This window comes from Haemorhous mexicanus, chromosome 20, assembly GCF_027477595.1.
Source record: "Haemorhous mexicanus isolate bHaeMex1 chromosome 20, bHaeMex1.pri, whole genome shotgun sequence".
NCBI lineage: Eukaryota > Metazoa > Chordata > Aves > Passeriformes > Fringillidae > Haemorhous > Haemorhous mexicanus.
Window position 1 is genome coordinate 4581710 of NC_082360.1, and position 21167 is coordinate 4602876.

General features: G+C 48.0%; 1 protein-coding gene across 13 annotated transcripts; it reads left to right on the forward strand.

The window, feature by feature from the left end:
• The first annotated feature begins 183 nt into the window (after positions 1-183).
• Positions 184-21167, forward strand: EXOC7 (exocyst complex component 7). 13 transcript variants are annotated; one of them, XM_059863985.1, is made up of 21 exons: positions 184-341; positions 1158-1223; positions 2285-2469; positions 3141-3246; positions 3742-3964; positions 5004-5171; positions 6097-6108; positions 10646-10738; positions 11717-11785; positions 12977-13122; positions 13326-13478; positions 13954-14052; positions 14646-14708; positions 15033-15099; positions 17533-17631; positions 18708-18828; positions 19249-19344; positions 19617-19680; positions 20203-20244; positions 20396-20529; positions 20912-21167. In XM_059863985.1, the coding sequence occupies exons 1-21, from the start codon at positions 192-194 to the stop codon at positions 21012-21014; spliced, it is 2259 nt and encodes a 752-aa protein (XP_059719968.1). In that variant the 5' UTR covers positions 184-191; the 3' UTR covers positions 21015-21167. The 13 variants fall into 13 exon arrangements, with proteins under 13 accessions (XP_059719968.1, XP_059719970.1, XP_059719972.1 ...); XM_059863987.1 differs by having other exon boundaries at positions 17566-17631; XM_059863989.1 differs by lacking the exon at positions 11717-11785.

Below are 21167 nucleotides of genomic sequence, written 5' to 3' on the forward strand. Positions count from 1 at the left end.
CTCGGAATCCAAAATAATTGATCCCGTGCTGCGGTCACCCATCGCGCCACTCCCAAGATGGCGGCGAAGCCCTCCCGCCACCCCCAACATGGCCGCTGGCAGGGCAGTGGGCATGCGCCGCCACCTCTGCCCCACCCCCGGGCCCTTCTTGAACGGCGCCACTCTCAAGATGGCAGCGGCGCTCTCTGCGCATGCCCGGTGCGCCCCGCCGCGCCCATCATGGCGGCGCGGCACTGACGGGCCGGGCGCGGTGGGAGCGAGCGGCGGAGCGGCTCGGCGCGATGATCCCGAGCGAGGAGGTGTCGGCCCGCAGGAGGGAGATCGAGGACAAGCTCAAGCAGGTGGGGTTGGGCTTGGGACGCTCTGCGGGCGCTGCCGGGGTCTGGGGCTGGGCCCGGGCCCGCAGCCCCCTGGCGTTGCCGGGCAGACGAGGCTGGGTCTGGAGCTGCTCACTGGGCCGGGGGCGTCCCGGGACCCCTCGAAGGCCTCGTCGTCCCCCTCCTGGCTTGGGAGCACCCCCAGGTCCCCCTTCAAGGCCTGGTTTGCAGGGTCGGGACGTCTGTGCTCCCGGCTTTGGGCCTGGGCTTCCCCTCTCGTTCTTGGGAGGATCAGGGAGCTCTCCTGGCAGGTGCAGCCTGTGAGAGCAGCCCTGACAGGCTGCAGTTCCCCTTCTGCCTGCGGCCTTTGGGGACTTAAAGCCAGCCCATGTGGGCTGCTGTTCCCCCCGTCTGTGGGCTTTAATGGCTTAAAACCAGCCCTCAGTGGCTGCTTTGCATCGGACACTTGAGTTCCCGGCAGATTTGGAAGGTGCCAGCACAACACCTGTGTTGTGCTGTGGCAGGGAAATGTGTGCTGAGTGGTTGTGCCACAGTGGGAAAAGCGTTAATTTTATTTTGTGCTGATGCTCATGGCATTGAAGGGAAACAGTGAATTCATAAACTCCCTGGCTCATTACATGATGTGTCCCCACCTTGGGTTACTTGCCCTGATTCTGTTAAGAGGTGGCAGTATTAAAAATGTGGCCACAGAATCAGCATCAGACCAAACATGGCTTGCAGCAGCGTTTACAAGATTGGTCAAAACCTATGTGTACTGTTTAGTGACTTAAACCTTAGTGTTCAGAATTTAAAAGTCTTTTTTTTTCATCTTACTCATAGGAAGAAGAAACTCTGTCCTTTATCAAAGAGAGCCTTGAGAAGAGTGACCAGCTCACCAAGAACATGGTAGGGAGGTCCTAATGTTGGGCCTGGCTTTACTTTTTCTAAGGTTTTTAGGTTTATCAGTTTTCAAGGCTGTTGTTGTGCCCATCTGAGGGATGTGGAGCAATGAACCACTTTGGTTTCAGTGACTGGGCAAAGGGGAAACCTGAGAAATGCTTCAATACTGAGCTTCTCTCCTGTTCTGCTGAGGGCTCAGATGTGCTGTTGGCCTCATCTCTGCTACAGTCAGTTCTCTCTCTTGGGGAAAAGGTATTAAGAAACCTCAGACTAGTTTGTGCAACAGCATCTTGTTGTTCCTTCATAATTCAGGTTTTGTTTGGAGTTTTATTTTGCGAGTGTTCTGTGTAAAGGTAAAAAAGGAATTATTGTGTTGTAATGGCTCATAAGCCCTCAGTTTATATACTATGTCCAGTCTTGGTCTCAGTGCTTTAAAAAAGTCATAGAGGCACCACCAGAGAAGTGTGGAAAAGAAGACATAGGAAGGAATCTCCTAAGGAATTACCTTTTGGCCTAGAAAAGATGACTCTGAGGCACCCTTTTATGAGCTTGCTGTGGTTTTCCACCTGTCAGAAGCACTATCACAATTCTCTTTAAAACCAAAACTTCTTTAAAAACCAAATGTCTGGTAGAAAGGAAGGCTCTCACTAGACTGGTCCTTGTGCAGCTCCTATTAGGGTCTCAGTGTAGAGCAAAGGGGCTGCTGGTTTGTGCTTTTGCTGCTTTTTTTCCATGGGGCACCTCCAGGCAGTTCCTGTGGATTTATTTTCTGTTGGTGAATAGAATTTTGCTTGTCCTTTGTACTGTCTTGGAACATTTTCTTCACTCTTTGCAAACATTTCATTTAGGATTGGCCCATCCCTCTATGGGAGGTGATCTGTTTTGTGATTGTTAATAAAAGTCAGGACATAGAGGGATGGAAACAGCTGCTAAGGAGCCATGGCAAATTAGTAGCAGACCCCAAAAAGAAAAGCTAGGCCCTGAAGATCCCTGACTTCCCTGCTCTAACTCCTACCCTCTCCATAGGAAGGAAGTGCTCAGTTGTTGGTTTCTCTCTGGGTGTGTAGGTTTCAATCCTCTCCTCCTTTGAGAGCCGTTTGATGAAGCTGGAGAACTCCATCATCCCTGTCCACAAGCAGACAGAGAACCTGCAGCGCCTGCAGGAGAACGTGGAGAAGACCCTGTCCTGCTTGGATCACGTCATCAGTTACTACCATGTGGCCAAGGACACAGAGAAGATCATCAAGGAAGGGTGAGTTGAGCAGATGGATCCTGCCGGGAGCTTCATCCTGTTGGATTTTTGACTTAGGGGTGGGGAAGCTGACTCCACACACCCGTGGTGTGCTTGGTACCCTTCCCACACTCTTTCCTCATCCCCAGTCCACACTGACTTGGCATTCAGCCATTTCCACAGGGCAAGGACAGCTCAGACTCTGCATTCACTCTTCCAGATCTTGCAGAGGTGCTTCCATTTCAATCTCCATGAGCACTGGTGGCTTCTCTGTTTTCCTCTGCCCTTTTCCCAAAGGTTTTCCCTGCCCATTGAGGTTGTCACTGCATCCAGGATGTACCAGAGCGGTTCTGGAGCCTCCTGGTCTGGGAGGGTGTTGGATGGCCCTTGTCTGAGATGGGATGTGCAGTTCCCTCTGCCTTCCCATCAGGGCCTGTCTGGGAGAGGAGAGCAAGGCTAAGAGTTGTGTGCTGCTCCATCATCAGTACTTCTGCACTTGCTGTGTGGGTTGGGTATCCTGCTGTGGCACTGAGTGCAGGCAGAAGAGAATTCCATTATCTCCTCCTAGCTGAAGAAAAGGGGATTGAGATTTCCCTTGTTATTTTTATCCTGAGTCTGGTCCGGTGCTTTCTTGTTATTTTGTTTATTTGCTTCTTGGGGCACTACTTTTCATTTCTGGTTTTATTTTTTAGCCCCACAGGGAGATTGGAGGAATACTTGAATTGCATGGACAAAATCCAGAAGGCAGTGGAATACTTCCAGGACAACAACCCCGACAGCCCGGAGCTGAACCGTGTGGTGGGTGATGGACCTGGAACCTGTGGATGAGAGGGGGGCAGACACAGCCCTGCTGCTTGTTCCCTGCTGGGAGAGGCTCTGGTTTTGCTGCCTGGGGAAGGTGGTGTTAGGGCACAGCTGAAGGAATGATTGCTTTGGTTTCTCGGCAGAATTTCTGCTCCTGGCATTTTTCTCTCTCTCTGTTGTGCCAGGAGGACTCTGAAAGCTGCTCTTGCAACTGTGGAGGAGGAGTTGGTTGAAACTCCTCCTGAGCAGCTCTTGTCAGTCCTTCAGCTGCTTGAGCAGAATGGGTGATCTGTTTAAATCCCACTTGAACAACTCCCAAGCGTTTCTTAAATTTAATTCACTTTAGAAGTCTCTCGGATACAGGCGTGGTTGGAGTTTGAAGCCTGCAGTACCTGGCAGTGGTTAGGAAGGATGTTCTTATGCAAAAATACTCCTGAGTGACTGATTACAGAAGTCCTGTTCTGCTTCTGTCCTGGTGTTTTGTGCCAGAAATCCCTCTTTGAGCGGGGCAAGGAATCCCTGGAGTCGGAGTTCCGCAGTTTGATGACACGACACACCAAGCCAGTGCCACCCATTGTGATCCTGGACCTGATCAGTGGGGATGAGGAGATGGACACACAGGAGGAGATGTCCCTGGAGCACCTCCCGGAGAGCGTCCTGCACGACATCATTCGCATCTCAGGCTGGCTGGTGGAGAATGGCAGGAACCAAGGTGGGTGCTGCTGCCCCTTGGTCCCTGTGGCCATCTGGCAGCACTGGCAGGCTGCGTGGCGCCTTCAGCTGAGTACTTGAATCTTTCCAGCACCTGAAGATCATGCTTTTTTTTTTTTTTTTGTAGTGAGACTGAGGTGATGGTTTGTGAGTTGAACAGAATGAGCTGTGTAAACAAAGCACAAATTATGTTAATGCAAAGTCTGTCCTCTAGCAAATATCCACTGCACTTGCACCTGTAATGCCTTGAGATGAAGCTGCAGCTATCCAGTGCTCAAGTTTTATAAATGTGCAAGACACTGGGCACTTATTTCCCATTTGGGAAATAGTTATGACCAGAACTCTCTGTATGGAATGTGACCAAGGGCAAGAGGGAAAGCAGCACAGACTGTACGTCTCTCCTTTTCTGTTCTGCAGCATCAAGAACTGCCTAGAGCTTTATGGTCCTTTGTTAACTTTTCCTTCAGGATTGAGTGACTTTGTAGACTTGTAAAGGAAATGTGAACTTTCACATTCATGCAGCTCCAAGAGTCACCCCCCACCTTACTGATTCACTCCTGAGGGGAGGATTACTGTGCCTACCAAGTATGATTAACATCCTTAAAAGCTTCTTAAGAATTTGTCCATGATCAAAGGCAACTCATGCATACAGAGCATATTTTATTAGTCAGTTTACATTCTGCTTTCAAATGACAAGCACCTCATTAAATTCCCGAGTGGCTTGAATCCTGAAAAGTGCGTGAAGTCTCTCATGCTGGAAGCAGAGCACTTGAATTGACAATGCCTTGCACAAATATCTCCTGTCAGTTCCACCACTTGGTAGTGGTAGATATAATGTTGTGTGTGGTGGGAGGGCTGGAATGAAGATTGCAGGGGAAGGGAGAAGTTTTTGAAGAAAATAGGAGATGCTTTGGGAGGGATGGATGCTGACTTGGGGTCCCACACCAATGCTTGTAAGTCCTGCAGTGGCATAAATTGTCTTCTTTACCATGTAATGTTCCCTGTGTGCTTATGGTGTAATTTTTACCTTGTCTCCTCAGATTTCATGACAGTTTACTTCCAAATCCGCTCTGTGCAGCTCGACCGCTCCATCAAGGGGCTGAAGGACCATTTCCGTAAGAACAGCTCTTCCTCAGGGGTGCCATATTCCCCTGCCATTCAGAACAAAAGGAAGGACACCCCCACCAAAAAGCCCATCAAGAGACCAGGTGAGTCCCCAAGGAGGGATCCCTGCGCTGGGTATTAACACATCTTCAGGCCTTCTCATTGCTGAGGTATCTCTGTGTTTAAAATGTGGTTTTAGGGCATTCAGGTGAGATTTTGGAGGTAAGCACTTCTCTGCTCTGGATTCAGCATTCAGACTCTGTCTGTGTGTCAAGCCATCAGGTCTGTTCTCTGGGTGCTGTAAAAGGGAGCAGAGAGGCCCTATGTACATCTCCTTAACAAAGGAGACGAGTAAAAAGAGACCTGAGTGGGCTGTAAAAGGATTTGATCTAGAGCACCTCAGGTAAAACCCTTATCTGATAAAACACCTCACTTCAATCATTTGCTATGAATAGATTATTATTGTGCTGGAAAGCAAGAAGGCCCCAGGAGTTGAGATGGGGATTAGGTAGGTGCCTACAAAAATGAGATACAACATTGTCTGAAGTTTAGAAGAGCTCTTAAAGCTCTTGCCTCAGCCTGTCTCAGGAAGAGCTATGAATGTGGCTGGTGGGTTATTCCTTTTCTCCTCCCAGTGCAGTTTTGGTGCAGCTGGTGATGTTGGTCATTCTGGAGTTTGGAAGTGTAGGGCTAGAGTTCCCATCTCTGGAATGTGCCATCTGGTGGGAGCACAGCCAGGAGGAACAGCAAAAGCCAGCACAGGAATATTGATCCTCTGTGTCCCAGTACTCTGTTGTCTCCTCTTTAACAGTGATCACATCAGAAAAGTTCATAGTTCTGTAGGTTCACATGGCCAATACTCCCCTACCCTATTTTGTCCTGTGTTGTCCAAATACTCTTAGTGGGTTCAGGAAAAGAGTAAGAAATATGGGTAGGGACTGGGAATGGATGGGATGGGGAAAGGGAGGAAGAAGAGCTACCCATTTTAATTGTGTTGTGTTTATTTTTATAATCCTGATGTGAATGCAGTCCTCATCCCAGGTAATGTGTCTGTGTGTGTGTGTGCTGGCCCTGATGCTCACTCTCTTCACTTCTGTGTGTGGAGAGGCTTTGCTGGGCCTCTTCTTGCTACAGCAGAGGGTGTGCCTGGGATATTTGGAGAGGGAGGGCTGCCTGGGGAGGGCTGTGGCATCCAGACATCATCCCTGTGGTCTTTTAAAATCAATCTGTGCCATTGCTGCTGTGCCCTGGAGCTATCCGTGAAAGCTGATGGAATTGGTCTGTGAAATTCAGTGAATTTTCCCCTGGCAGCAGAGAACCACTTGGTAAGGCTCAGTAGACACTGAAAGGTGCCAGTGGGATTCTGTAGTTGAGCCATGGGAAGCTCAGGTTGCAGATGCTTCAGATTTGGTTGACGCATCTCAGTTATCACCTGATTCTGAAAAGGTTCCTGTGTTTTTATTGCTGTGAATTCAGCATGGTCAGCAAACATTTCAGAGCAACCTGACAAGTGATAGTATCTCCCCTGTGCTCTTAGGTAAAGAGTCAGGGATGGGGGAGATGCTTTGTTTTTGTGGGCAGATTATTGGAAAATCCTAGGGATTTTTTTTGTAAAGTCTCAGATCTTGGATGCTCCCATAGAAAGGAACCCACATGCTAGAGAGCACAAGTTCCTACAAGCAGGACTCCTCCAAAGTGGATGCATTTGGGCATCCAGAATTACTGGTCATGAGGAAAAGTCTCAGCTGTAGATGTGCCACAAGTTTTTAATGTCTTTATGCCCAATTCAATTGGATTTTGTGAGATGGAGCAGGTAGAGCATGGTCTGAATGCATTAGGGAGCTGATGGTACATGAAGGAAAGAGTGTCTCAAGTGATTCATTGGGCTGTTGTAATGTCAAGAAAAAACAGTGGCTCATTTGTCTACAATCTTCATGAAGCAGACAGAGAACCAGACTGTAGCTCTTGAAGGACAGTGGGTGTTGAATCTCATACAGCAGCCATCTCTTATGACTGCTGAATTGTACTTCATTGAAATTAAAAATGGAGCAAAAGAGTCTTTGGGTACAAATTCACTGTTTTTTCTGCAGTTCCATTAGCTTTCAAGTACAGCTCTTGAGGTGGAGGTCTCACACCATCTTCACGCTGGCACAGTGGCTCTCTTCAGAGCAACATTATCTGGTGGTCTTTGAGTCCCCTGGGTTTAGCCTTTGTTCAATTTGAACAAAGGTTTTTTTCTGTTCTGTTACTTTATTTCAGTAAGTAAAGCCAAGTTCTGCCAATATGGGTTTCAGAGAAGGGGGTTTTCTGACAGTTCCAACAAGAGACTTGATTTCCTTGATCCTTGAGGAAGAATATCCCAGTGCACACCCCAATGCACACTTTAACCTGTTGCAAGGGGTAAATAACAAACTAAATCTGATGTGCTATAGCTTTTTTGTACCACAAAACAAAGCACAAGAGAGGCTAAAGGGAAGATGAGGTGTTAGGAGCAGGGTAACAAGGCAGAGATAGCCCCAGGGACTGTGTTGATTTCTAGAGAACATGCTCCATATCCATGTGTTGTTTCAGAGGGTCTTCATGTCTCTGTTCCTCTTTTGTCTGTTGATGTACCCTGTGCTGTCTCCTGTTATTACATCATGCAGTTAAAAATCTGACTGCTGGAGATGCTTCTAAAGCACAGTTGTCTCCTTTTAAATGACACTTGACAGGTCAAGTTGAGCTAATGATTTGTGGGCTTTTTCTGGTTTTAGTTTGATGTTTGGAATGTCAGCACTCCCTCTCACAGAGCAAGTGTATTCAGGTTCCCAAATCATCCTGCTGCAAACATATGTGCATAAAATAAAGTTTCTTTGTGATGCCTGTAGACCCTGTGCTCTCTTTTGGCTTGAGAGCAGCAGGGAGCTCAGCAGCTCTGCACTTTTGGGGAGGCATGGGGCCACCTGGCCTGGCTGCCTACAAAAGCCAGAGGGCATTGTCTGGTTTCATGCAGATTCGTGCAGCTGGTGCTTGAGAAAAGAGGATGTGTTGCCATGCTGCTTGGATAGAAGACTGCCTAATGGAAGAGAGAAAAAAGAGAGTGGGTTGCATTTGGAAAAACACCTCATGCATGCCCAAACCCCACTCCATGGAACAACTGGGCTGCAGAAGTGAAGGTTTCAGATGTTTTTTGACCTTTGGAGGCTCTTTTCAGACTACAGGGGAGCTCGTTTCCAGTTTCCTTAGTGCTCCAGTGAGGTGGTACCTGCAGGCAGGTTGAGTGGCAGAATAAAGAGCCCATTCCTATTTCCCAGACTGATCACTGCCTGGCTTGAATGTGATGTTTTCATTAGTAGCTGAAACACAGTCCCATTTGGTTAGGGAGCTGCTTAATAGGGGGAAACAATTCTGGAACAAAAACATTTGGCTTCCACCAGAATCCATTAAAGCCTAATTACGATGCCAAGTCAGAGGGATCCAGCAGCATTGAAGTGATGCCCCTGGACACTGAACACTCGGTGTGTGTCAGTAAACACAGGTAATTGTGCTTATGTAAATAAAATGCAGCATAATCAGCTCCTGAAATTGAGAAAAAGAGGGAAAAAATTGAAAAAGAGAAGAAACCATCAAGGGTGGGCTGTGAAAACATTCACTGCATACCTGTGGAGTGAGTGCCTGCTGGCAGCAGCAGCAGTTGTACTGTCTGCTTGGTTTTTCCACCAATTCACCCTTTATTCCTTTGTATTTTTTTTCCCTCCCCCTAAATGCTTGAAAATGGGAAAGGTGGAAGAACAGTACCTGAGTTGAGCTCTCTGCAGCTGCTGGGCCATGGGAGCAGCAGTAAGGAAGAGCCCTCCTTGCTCAGAGGAGCTTGCTGGTGTGCCCAAGCTCTTGAGGTTTCTAGAAGCAGCTAAGAATAAAGTGGAGATGCTGGGTGTGAAAAGCATCTGAAAGCTTGGAAGAAGTGGCTTAGCCCTCATTTGATCATATGGCAGAAGCTTGGGAGCAAATGCATCAGCCAGTAAGGGCGTGAGACTTCCCATCTTTCCCATCCCCCAGGTGTGGGTCAAGAGGGGCGAAGTTTCCTGCTAGAAGAAAGTATTTCATGGATATGATTTTTTTCTTTCTTTACAAAGTGTTTGAGAACTGAGCTGGTAGAAGGACATTATTACCAGTCAAATATTAAATTTTGAGAACCATGTTCTGTCATTTAGCACGTGCACCAGCTTAAGGCAGTTTGGTAATGCAAGGGGAACTTCTCTCTCCTGTTCTCTCCCACTGTCTGGGGGACCTGAAGTTCCCCTTCCCTTGCCATAAATCCCTTTGTGGGATGGAGCTGTCCTGCACCCTGGAGTGTTGTTCCAGGGGTGTGCAGCAGTGTCTACCTGGGCTCCCTTCAGCATTTGGGCAGCCAGCACTCATTTCCAGGCTGCACTGTGGCTCACAGTTAGTGGTGGAAGTAGAGATCTTCAGCATGTTTGAAGTATTTATTACTTTGTAGCGGAAGAACAATTCTTAATTTTGGCAGCAGCATTTTTATGTTTTTAGCTTCTTCATTTACTCAGCCCAGTTCTGTTTCATTTGGGTCTCTTATAGAAACCCCTTCCACCTTCCCAAAACTTCCAGTTCCCTGTTGTGCAGGCAACAGCAAAGGTCTGGTCTGGGAGGGTGTAGGTGTGCTTGTGATAATTGTAGCTTGTTGCATGACAACTAACCTTTTAATGTGGAAACACTGCCTAGGCTTCAGTTGTCTCATTAATGCTTTGTTTTGTGCTTTCCAGCTGTATATCCAGCACTGCCTTTTGTTCAGTTCTGTCTGGTTTTTGTGTGTTTAAAGTATAAATCTTTTAACCCAGTGTTGTTTTTTTTTCTCATGGTTTTAATTGATTTGCAGTTCTTTAGAAGAGAAGTGTCTTGGGGATTAGGGTGGCTTAGTGCAAGTTACACATGGGTGGGCAGCATCCATTATTCTGGGATCCCTGTGATGGGAATTGCTGCTGCAAAAAAGCCCAGAGGTTGTCACCCTTTTACTGCTTCCTGTACCATTCCTTGTCTTGGTTCTGGGGCTCCTGATGGCTTTTTATTGATTATGCTCAGAAAATACCCCTCAGAAAGGCACCTAGTACTAAGTGACTGCAGTTGTGGCTCTGAGGAGCAGGCAACATGTTGCCAGACAGGAATTGTCCATATGCAAAGCCCTGCTTCCACAGCTGAGGAAAAGCAGCAAACCCTCTGTGCTTGGATGCAAAGCACTAACTTCAGTAAACCCTTTACAGAGAAGGGAGCTTCATGCCTTCCCTTCTCTGGTTGTGTTTATCACCCAGCTATACCGTGCTGTGTCTCCAAACTGATTCTGTATCCCTCGCTGGAATTTATGTCCCCAGCCTCAAAGCAGGGAAGCATTCTGGAAATGCCATTGTATCTGCACACTTGGACATGAGTTTGGGGTTCACGTTCCCGTGCTGAGCATCCTCATTGCTGCCCAGCCTCCTCTTGCTGGGCCCAGGTGACTTGCTGGTGGAGGGCTGGTGTTCTGGGTTTGTTTTCTTTCACTCATTTTCTAGGTCTTCTTGTCTCTTCTCTCTGGTTCTGGTGACAGGCACGATCCGTAAGGCTCAGAACCTTCTGAAACAGTACTCTCAGCATGGTCTAGATGGGAAAAAGGGGGCCTCTAACCTCATTCCTATGGAAGGTAATCACAGCTCCAGCTACTTCACCCTTGACTTTCTCTGTGTATCAGCCTTGCTTTTCCAGGTGGGGCTTCCATTAGTTCAGTGCTTGGTGGACAGCATTGGATTGGGGAACCAAGGAGATGCTGGAGGGCCAAATTATTTTTGGTTTATTTGTTCTATTTATTCAGAATTTACTATCTGAATTTTAAAGTTTCCATAAGCATGCGTAGAGGTGGAGAGGAATGTTACCTCAACATTGACCCACCACAGCCACCTGGGTAATGGAAGCTCTGCTAGCATCTGCTTCTGGTGTTCCTGTTCTCTTTTCTTTTTGCCTGGACTTTGAGACATTCCATTTCCTAGAGACCTTTCCAAACCTGGTGCTGAAGTGTTGGATCACAGGTAGCTCAGGGCATTGTGCCTGTACATCTTTTCTGTGCAGACCTGCCTGAATGGTTGACTCCTGTTTTCTGACCTCCTCTGCTCCTAGAGGTTGTGCCAGATAAGGGAAGAAGATGCTTCAAAGCATCTCTAAGACATTCCTGCCTCCTGCTATGATTCCATCCTAAGCAGGTCACTTCAGCACCTGTGCTGCAGCCTGCTAAACCCCAGATGGTGACTAACATCACTCACATGGGGGAAAATCCTCATGCTGAGCAGGAGAGGGCCTTTGAGTTCGGATTTTTAATGGTTGTGGGTAAAAATTGGCCTCTGATGCCTGCAATCCCATTCAGAAAATATGGCAGGAGGTCCAAGGGACTCTTGTGGTCCAAGAAACAGCTTAACTCACACTTCTCATCAAGTTTCAAAGGGTTGCTACCACTTTATAGCCCAACAAAAGGATTTGGTCAGGAAGCATTCCTGGGGCTGTAGGGAAATAGATGTCCACCAGATCAAATAAGCCAGGCTTGAAGCAGCTTCCAGCCAGAGTGAGCATCCTTGCTGTGACCACCCTGGATAAATTGCGCCTTCTGTTTGTGCCGGCTGCCATCTCATAGGTCATGAGCATGACTTACGTGTTAAGCACCTTTCCGATGCCCTGGGTGACAAGCACGGGCCGGCTGCGGGTAAGTACCGGGGTGGCACTGGGAGCCAGCTGGTCCCCCCTGCTTCCTTGTGTGTTCCACTGTCGTGGTGCAGCCAGGGCTGTTCCTCTCCGTGGGCAGTCCTGAAGCATGAGCCTCCTCTGGCTAAGAAGCTCTGGCTCTTCTCAGTAGAATTCACTGCTACTAATCACACCCCCTCCCAAGCCCTCAGACAAGGAGCCCAACTTTGTCCAAGCAAAGGTCACCACACTGAGGGACATTTTCCTGTAGGTGGCTGCTGACCTTTGGGCGCTGAAGCAAAGGGAGCAGTGCAGCACATGCTACAGTGTACTGCTGCACAGCAGGCAGTCTGTCTCCTCTGCTGACCAAACCTTCTGAAATAACAACCTGAGGTACTTGTCAGCATGAGGAAGAATTGGTCCTTTTTGCATCAAGAGTCTCTGGGAGGAGAGAAGCAACAGCCTATAGCTTAGAGAAGGCCTCTCTCTGTCATCTTACTGTCTTGCAGGATGGGGTCTGTCTGTGTCTGTCCTGCAGACACATCCAGCAGTGGTTGGCACAAGTTGGTGCTGGCCCTTGTATCACTTCTCATGCCTATCACGTAGGATCTTTGATGGATCTTTGACTGAGATATTCATATTCTAGGACTGAGATATTTGCATTTGTATGCAACATTGTGTGGCAGATAACTCACCGAGCTGTGCTGATATTCCTGCTTCATAAGATGTAAATGTTCATCAGCCTGGTTTTTTATCTTGTTTCTGCAAGCGGGAAGAAGCTGCCTTCCAGTACAGCCTTTATTTCCCAGAAATGTTGATGCCAAATGGCAGTTCTTCATCTGCATGACGGATGGAGATAAGGAATTCTAAAAATACAAGCAGAGATGTTGAATAATTCACCTCAGACCTTCCTGAGTTTAGTACTCTGTGTTCAAGCCCTTGATTAAATTTAGTCTGTATCCCAGAAGAGCTTCAAACTTCACTTCTGGCACGAGGCTGGAAAGAGGTGGTGCCCTGATGTGCATTTCCTGAGCTGTGGGTGGCTTTTCCTGCCTCCTGCAGGGTACTCCGAGATTCCCACACACAAACCCAGGGCAGGAGTGGTGAGAAGATGACTCTTGTTCTCACACACGGATGGGTGCAAAGCCAGAATCAACTTTCCCAGAAGAATCTCGTGCTCCTTGTGTAAACCAAAGGCATCTTGCCCTTGCAGGGAGGGACGACGTCTTCGACATTGAGATCGACGCGTACATCCACTGCGTCAGTGCCTTTGTCAAACTGGCCCAGAGCGAATATCAGCTCCTGACAGAAATTGTCCCAGAGCACCACCAGAAGAAGACCTTTGATTCTCTCATCCAGGTCAGTTGAGCCTCTGTGCTTGTCCTGCAGGACCTGTTGAGGGAACCAGGGCCTGTACAGAGCCTGGAGAACATGTGCTCACTGGTACCCCAAATGATGCATCAGCCAAACGGTCGTCTGGAATGGGTGTCCTGCATTGAGCCCTTTGTGCTGCCTGGGCAGAAATTCTGTTCCTTCCTCATGAGTCTCTGGCTTTGTTGCAGGAGTCATTGGATAACTTGATCATGGAGGGTGATAACATTGTCTCAGCTGCCCGGAAAGCCATCATCCGACATGACTATTCAGCTGTGCTCACAATCTTCCCTATCCTGAAGCATCTCAAGCAGATGAAGCCAGAATTTGACCAGGTCTTGCAGGTAAATGTGATTTGGATTGGAGAGGGTCCTGTTGCTTGTATTATCTGGAGAACTTTTTGAAATGGATTATCACAGTGGATTTGAGCAAAGCCATGCTGCTTCTGTCCTCCAGTATGGACTGCAGTTACACAAATGCACCTTGCTCCTTTCTGAGCTGGTGAAGCAGCAGCTCAGCATCTCCCAGCAGCAGCTCTTTTCAGTTCAAGTTCTGACCCTGATGGACTACCACAATATCTTCCCTTTCTGCTTGGAGAATATGGGATTTCATGTGTTGTTGATATTCTGCTTGGAGAATATGGGATTTCATGTGTTGTTGATATTTCAGCAACACATGAAAACAGCTGTAAATACTCTTCTGGCATATAGGGAGCTGAGAATGAGATGCTGGGGTGGGAGGGTGAGGTAGGGTAGGTGCTGGGTGGAAGTTCAGATATTATTTGTTTTCTTTTTTTGATCTGTTGTGGAACTATTCCAGGGAACTGCAGCAGGCACTAAGAACAAACTGCCAGGGCTGATCACTTCCCTGGAGACCACTGGTGCAAAGGCACTGGAAGAGTTTGCAGACAACATTAAGGTAGGATTCTCCTCAGTGGTCTCTGATCAGGCTTGGAAGAGAGTTTTTTGGAGCAAAACCCCTGGTTTAGCTTTCAGCTTTCAATGATACCAAGTAGTTTCTGACTGAAGCAGGAACTTGCTGGATTGCTTTGGTATTTGGGTCAAATACCAAATGCTTGGTGCTGGTTTCAAACACAGAAGACCTTTGCCCAAGATCCTTAGCAGGGATCCTACAAATAATTTGACATGAGCATCCAGGCCTCTGCAGATACCAAGTCTATCTCAGAATTAATGCTATTTAAACAGAAAGGAAAATCGCTGCCTTGAAACATTTTGGAGGACTCCTGTTAAGCTGTTCTGTGTACAATGGACTTGGTGAATGGTAGGTGAGCTGAAGGTGTGAGGTCACATGCTGAACAGAGCCCTGAGGTTCTGAGCTGCTGGTGCCTGGCAGCTCTGGTTTCTGAGCACCAGGAGATGGCACTGCAAGAGCTGGGCCTGAGGGTGTTGGGAGTGGCTGGATGAAGAATCTTTCAGCTCACTTTAGCAGCAGTTGTATTGTAGGTGTCTCCCCTTCCATGCTCACCTTATGTCTCTCTCGTCCCTTTTTAGAATGATCCAGACAAGGAGTACAACATGCCAAAAGATGGGACAGTTCATGAACTCACCAGCAATGTACGTGGTGGTGATTTGAACCATCCTTTTTGGAAAACAGCTTCTGAAGGAGTTTTAAAAAGAACAGTAGGGAGACTTCCTAAATTAAGGTGTCTTGGCATTAACAATTACACAATTACCTGGCTTCCATAGCAGGATGAGCTGTTGAGCCTTGCTCAGCCATGGTGGGACTGTGTGTGGGAAACCCAGTAGTTCAGAGGAGTGTAGTGATTTGTTCTTGAATGCCTCTAAGTGTGGGGGGACAAGTGGTTCTTCATGATCCTTAATAGCAGAGCACAGGAGATGTAATGTTGGTTGCTCCTAAATTTCCTCCTTTGCTTCCAGGCCATCCTTTTCCTACAGCAATTACTGGATTTCCAGGAGACAGCAGGTGCCATGCTGGCATCACAAGGTACACACATGCATGGGGCTTGCTTGGGCATGCAGTTCCTTCCTCAGATTCCCTGGACATCTTCCCTGAAGTAACCAAACCTCAACATGCACTGTGAGCTTGTTCTCCTCCTGTCCTTCTCCCTGTGGTTTGTCTTGTCTTCTGATCTGCCTTGACCACACAGTTGATTGTCTGGAGAATTCCAAGGGATCCAGAGTTCCCTGCTGGCCTTCCACACTTGCTCCTGGCAGGTACAATGAGGATGGTGTTTACTGCTGGTGCGCTCTGTGAGGGGTCTTTTAGCTCCAAGTCTGGCCCTGGCCTGGTGCTGTGTGACTGTACTGGAGTGAGGGTGGCTGCTCCAGCTGGGCTCTGTGTGTGAATAGCACCATCCTCTGCTCAGAGTACAACAGCAGCAGCAGCAAGAATCTCCTCAGCCTTGAGACATGGGTAAGCTGGGACTCTGGAGCCATTTGTGCATCCTGTCAGAGAGACAAGTTTTAGTTCTGCTCTCTAGGCTGCTGAAGAGACCCACTGGAAATAAATGCATAGATCAGAAGCTGAGAGCTGCTCGTGTAGCAGGGTGGTGCTGCTTATCAGCTCCAGTGGGATTCTTGGTTCTGTGCAGAGCAGCAACTCCAGGCTCTCCAGTGAGCTCTTGGCAGAGCTTGCTCTTTCAAGGAGGTTGGAATAGAGCAGACTGGAGATTCAGGGGGCATAGGGCCCTGGGGAGGCACAGACTGGAGAGGGTTAAAGAGCCCATTAGAAGCAGAGGTAAGAGGAGGCTTAATGCTGCCTCCAGACTGTAACCTGCAAAGTTCTGTTTGGAAATTTTTGCTAATTCTAAATCAACTCAAAGTAAGGTGTCTCTGCTTTTGCCCCATCTCTTCTAGCACTGCCTTATGCCTTTTCCACTTGCAGGCTCACTGTGCTCAGGCCCTTCCGGGCCTTGGCTCTCTCTCCTTGGCCAAAGTATTGGTCTGAATTTTTTTCTTGGAACAACCAACTGTTTCTCATGTTGTCCCCTGAATGGTGATGTCAGCACTGTTTGGAAGTCTTGACATGTTGTCTTGCAGTGAGATCTCTCTTAGCTGATTGAAAAGTCAGCATAGATTTGAGGTAGCTTTGCCTTGAAAGCAACTGATTTGGAATGAGGTGTTGTGCTAAATACAACCAATGACAATGCAAACAATGTCTCCAGCAGGGGAAGGAGGTTGGACTCTGCCTTTCCTCTGTGATCTCCATTCCATCTGTGTCCTTGAAGGGACCCCTGCCTGCTCTCCTGTGCACCTGCCTGTGGCTGCTCTGTGTTAATATCTGCTTTGTTCTCAAAGGAATGGTGGTCTCTAACCTTTTTGCACTTTTGCATTTCTTTTTCTCTCTCATCCCTCCCCTTTTCTCTCTGCTCTGCCTAATCTCTGTAGTTCTTGGGGACACATACAATATTCCTTTAGATCCCAGAGGTAAGCAAACTTACCCACACCTACCTGTTCATATTGTCTCGGACTCTGGTGATGTATGTTAATTCTTTATCCTCCAGCAGTTGTAAATAAATTAACACATAATTGAAAAGGGGGGAAAGGGGAGGGTAAATAATCCTTGCCAGTGGGCTGGAGAGAAAAGGGAGGGCTTGTCAGCAGCAGACAATGAGGGATGCCACAAGAGCTGAAACAGGCTCAAGACTCTCTGATGGCACTGAATCTCTTTGGCACAGGTAGCAGATTGGCCCAGCTGGTGTCGTGCTTTATCCCGTGTGCGCTCAGCTCCTTATTGTCCAGCTCCCAGCAACAGGAACCTCGAGGCCTTTCCCATGGGGTGCTGCTGAACTTGGACCACCCGAGCTGGGTCTGGCTGCCAGACTCTCTGGAGGGGGCAGGAGGAGGTGGCCACCCCACATGTCTTGTGGGCCCCATGCCCACAAGCCCTCGAGGGCAGAAAGGCATCTCCAGACAGAGGAGCATTTGCCAGCCTGGAGTCTCTGCTGCCTGCAGGGGCAGCCTCCCATGCTGGCACAGTCCCTCCTAGAGCCAGGCAGGCCCTGTCAGCAACCATGGGGATGGCTGAAGCTTTCCAGAGCCCTTCTGCTTGTTTCAATTGCTATTGTGTGTTTGCTGTTAACAGCTTCAGCTCCTTGTTCTCTGATTGCCAGTTTCTAGTGCTTAACAACACTTTTCATGCTGGGGGAATGGATGGGGAGGAAGAGTTTAATGATTCTTTCTGATCAAAAGGATGTTCCCTGAGCACCTGGAAGGAAAGGAGATATTTCTGCCAGGGTGCTCTGCTTTTGATGCAGACACAAGGACTGAGGGTGCAGAGCTCTTGCCCCCTCAGCCTGGATGAGCTGCTGACAGTGGGCTCTGAAGCAGGAGCTATTTCACTGTCAATGGGAGCTAATTCCATAGCAACAGGGATGAGGAACAGAGGCAGGCTGACCACACACCCCCCTCTTCCCAGGGCATGTTAACTGGCCTAAGACTTTCCTTTCAGAGACCAGCTCCTCAGCCAGTAGCTACAGCTCAGAGTTCAGCAGGCGGCTGCTGAGCACCTACATCTGTGAGTACCCTGCACACCTTGGATGCCTTAGGATTTTTTAGCTTTTGTATGTTTCATATATTTGTGATCCTGCAGTTCTTTAGTGTTTTACTCTAAATTCCATATACAGTGTTAGCTACTGCTTTCCCAGTTTGGTCAGACAGAACAATTCCTCTCTCGGCTTGGGAATCAAGGACACCTCACTGTCTCAGGCCCTAAGAAATGTAAACAAAAGTGAGTTATGGGGGGGAGAAAACTTCGGGTAAATGACTTCATTACCTAAAGCTGTAATTGGAAGATTAACCCTCAATATGCAAACTGACCAAACTTATAAAAGTATGAAAATCTGTGACCCTGTCCATTTTTGGGTGTAGCCCAGGGCGGGGGGAGGGGGTCACTGAAATGTACCTTAGGGCTCTTCAATAAATATAACTGCTTTTTATTCTTTCAATTTTGTTGAGCCTCTGTTTTTAGGTAGCCCCTAGAAGGCATCAGCCTGCTTCTGTCCCATGGACATGCCTTCACTGGGCTCCTTCCTGGGTGAAGAGCACAGGCTGTGTCTCTTCTCCACGTGATCTTTCCACATTTGAGCTGAAGTCTGATGGGAGGGATGGAAAAAGGGTCAGACTGGGAGTTTGGCTGTTAGAGTAGGACAGGACAAAGCACAGTGCAGCAGCTCACTCTGCTGCAGAGCTATTCCCTTAAACCATTGTCACCTTCAACCCCATGAAGGCTCCCAGCTGCCAAAGGGGAGGTTAAGAAAGTGACACCAGTGATTTCTCTTTCTGTTACAATGGAGAGCAGGTCCTTCAGCTTCTGAGACCTGAGCTTGCTTTGGGGCAGGTTCTGGGGGTTCCTCTGAACCCAAAGTGCCCCTCCATTACCAAGGCATGGAAGGCAGTAGTTTGCAGAGAGGCTCTGGTGACTTGCTGAAGAAAATCTATGTAAGGACTGTTAAGTACATGTAATTGTAGCATTTGTGCAGGCAGTCAGGCATGTGCTGTTCACTTTACTGTGGGCCTGCAGCTTGCTTTGCTTTTTCAATAAGAAGTTTCAGTGCAAAACTTCTTGTTCTTTTTTTTTTTTCCCACTTTAAGGCAAAGTTCTGGGCAACCTGCAGCTTAACCTGCTTAGCAAATCCAAGGTTTATGAAGACCCAGCTTTGAGTGCCATTTTTCTGCATAACAACTACAACTACATTCTAAAATCTCTGGAGAAGTAAGTGTGTGTCCTGAGTGAATATCCCTCAAGTCCAAGGCTGATTTGATGGTTTTGGAGCAGAGCTCTGCATTGAGAGCATTTACTTGCCAGCCTCATATCTGTTTTTTCTTCTGTCCTTGAAACTGCCTCTTTGAAGGTTTTGCAGTATTATAACCATCACATTACCTGAGAGTGGAAGATAAAAGCATTAGGAAGTGCCTTGGGTTTTAGAGAATCCTTTGATCTTGGGAGGATTGAGGATGTGGCTGTGGAAAGTAACTCGGAGTTGCTTCTGTCTCCCAGTTTGCACATTTCAAGGAACATTTTATTGTGAAGGGCTGAAAGGAACTTGTTGATGTGAGTTGAAATGCTGCCATCCTGAGAGCAGCTCAGAGAGCAGCTGGCTCAGGTGCTTCCTCAGGTTTCCTGCTCTTCCAGGTCTGAGCTGATCCAGCTGGTAGCTGTGACACAGAAGACGGCTGAGAGGTCCTACCGGGAGCTCATTGAGCAGCAGATCCAGACCTACCAGCGCAGGTCAGTGACATCCTCTGCCTGGCTTTTGGCACTTCAGGAGCTCTTTGGGAGCTGCTGGAGCACTGGGAGCGATTCACCTAAACCAGGAAAAACTTGGCTAAGCAGAGTATGTTTGGTTCCAAGCAATTAATCCATCCTGGGCAGGGGTCACTGTGGGAGGTTTTGGGGTGTGTATTGTCTGAGTTGGCCTTTGGGTCACAGGTGAAGACAGAGGTGCTCTGGTAGAGCTGTGAGTAACTCTCTGCTTCTCTCCCATCTCATTGCACATGCAGCTGGTTGAAGGTGACAGATTACATCTCTGAGAGAAACCTGCCTGTCTTTCAACCAGGAGTGAAGGTGAGAGGATGGGCAAGACGGGCTTGACACGACAGAAGTTGCTAGAAACACCATCTCCTTTGGCATAAAAAATTCTCAGAAACCTTCTTTATGTCTCATGCCAGTATCACTCTGCAGAGTGACCACTGTGACTGGCACAGGTAGACAGCAGCAGTGCCTTCTGATCTCCCCTGCCCTAGGTTCATCCGAGTCTTTTAATCTCTGCCTCCATTATTACATGTTCACCTGAGCAGATGCCTCTGTTTTGGATTTTCAAAACCCTGAGATCTTCCCTTGGAAAGGGCTGGAAGCATGAAGAAGTCTATTTTATGTGTGTTCTGGCTAAAAATTATCCTTGTTAACCCTACTTCAGCTGAGTGTAGGGTGTGCTGCTCTCTGCATCTCTCTCCTCACTGCTGTAGGAGAGGGAATCCAAACCAACTACTGGGTATTGCTTAGGTTGGATGGGGAATTGTGGGCAAACATTGGTGTTGGATATTTATTTCTGGAGATGAAATAAGATCCTTTCCCTCCTTGTTGCAGCTCAAGGACAAGGAGAGGCAGATGATAAAGGAGCGCTTTAAGGTAAGGAGGTGTTGGATGGTGTCAGAACATCCCTGGTTGATTGGGACACAGATCTGCCTGAGGAGGAGACCTCTTGGTGATCAGCAGGGGAGGGAAGGAGCATCAGACTCTGATTGCAGATGGGATGCTAACTGAGTTTCTCTTCGGACAGGGTTTTAATGATGGGCTGGAGGAGCTGTGTAAGATGCAGAAGGCCTGGGCAATCCCAGACATGGAGCAGCGAGACAAAATCCGCCGGGCACAGAAAACCATTGTGAAAGAGACCTATGGTGCCTTTTTGAACAGGTGAGACCTCCTGCAGCACTTTCCTGTCCTCTTTGGGGTTACTGAGGTCTTTGGGGCCTTGCATAACCTGAGCAAGCCACTTTTCTATTGTCCTATCTTAGCTTCTCTACTTTGCACACTCAGACATTCCCAAGCTGACCTTGAGTATTCACAGACATCTGCTGTCACCCTCATTCCTTGGTCAGTGAGCACAAAGCCCTGAGCCACCTTGGGCTGTTCATGTAAAACTTGTGAGGCCAGTTGTAACCAGGTCACTTGCTCTACACGGGATACTCTGTCACTTGAGTGGGGTGTGCTGGAGTGGAGCTGATTTGTGACAGAGGAGGGACCAGTGGGTCTGTTTGCTGTATTCCAGTTGTTTGTCACCTGTTTTCTTTTGTAGATTTGGCAATGTGCCCTTCACCAAGAACCCTGAGAAATACATCAAATACCAGGTCGACCAGGTGGGGGAGATGATTGAGAAGCTGTTTGACACGTCAGCATAAATTTCCAGCTGTCGTGAACTCTCCAGCTGCCAAGTACAAGCCAGTGCTCTCTCAGCAACCCTTGGGACTCGCTTCCCTTCTCCCCTGCCCCATTGTGGTGGGCAGGGTGTTATACTTGTATTTATCAGATTTATAAACCTGTGGAAACACTAA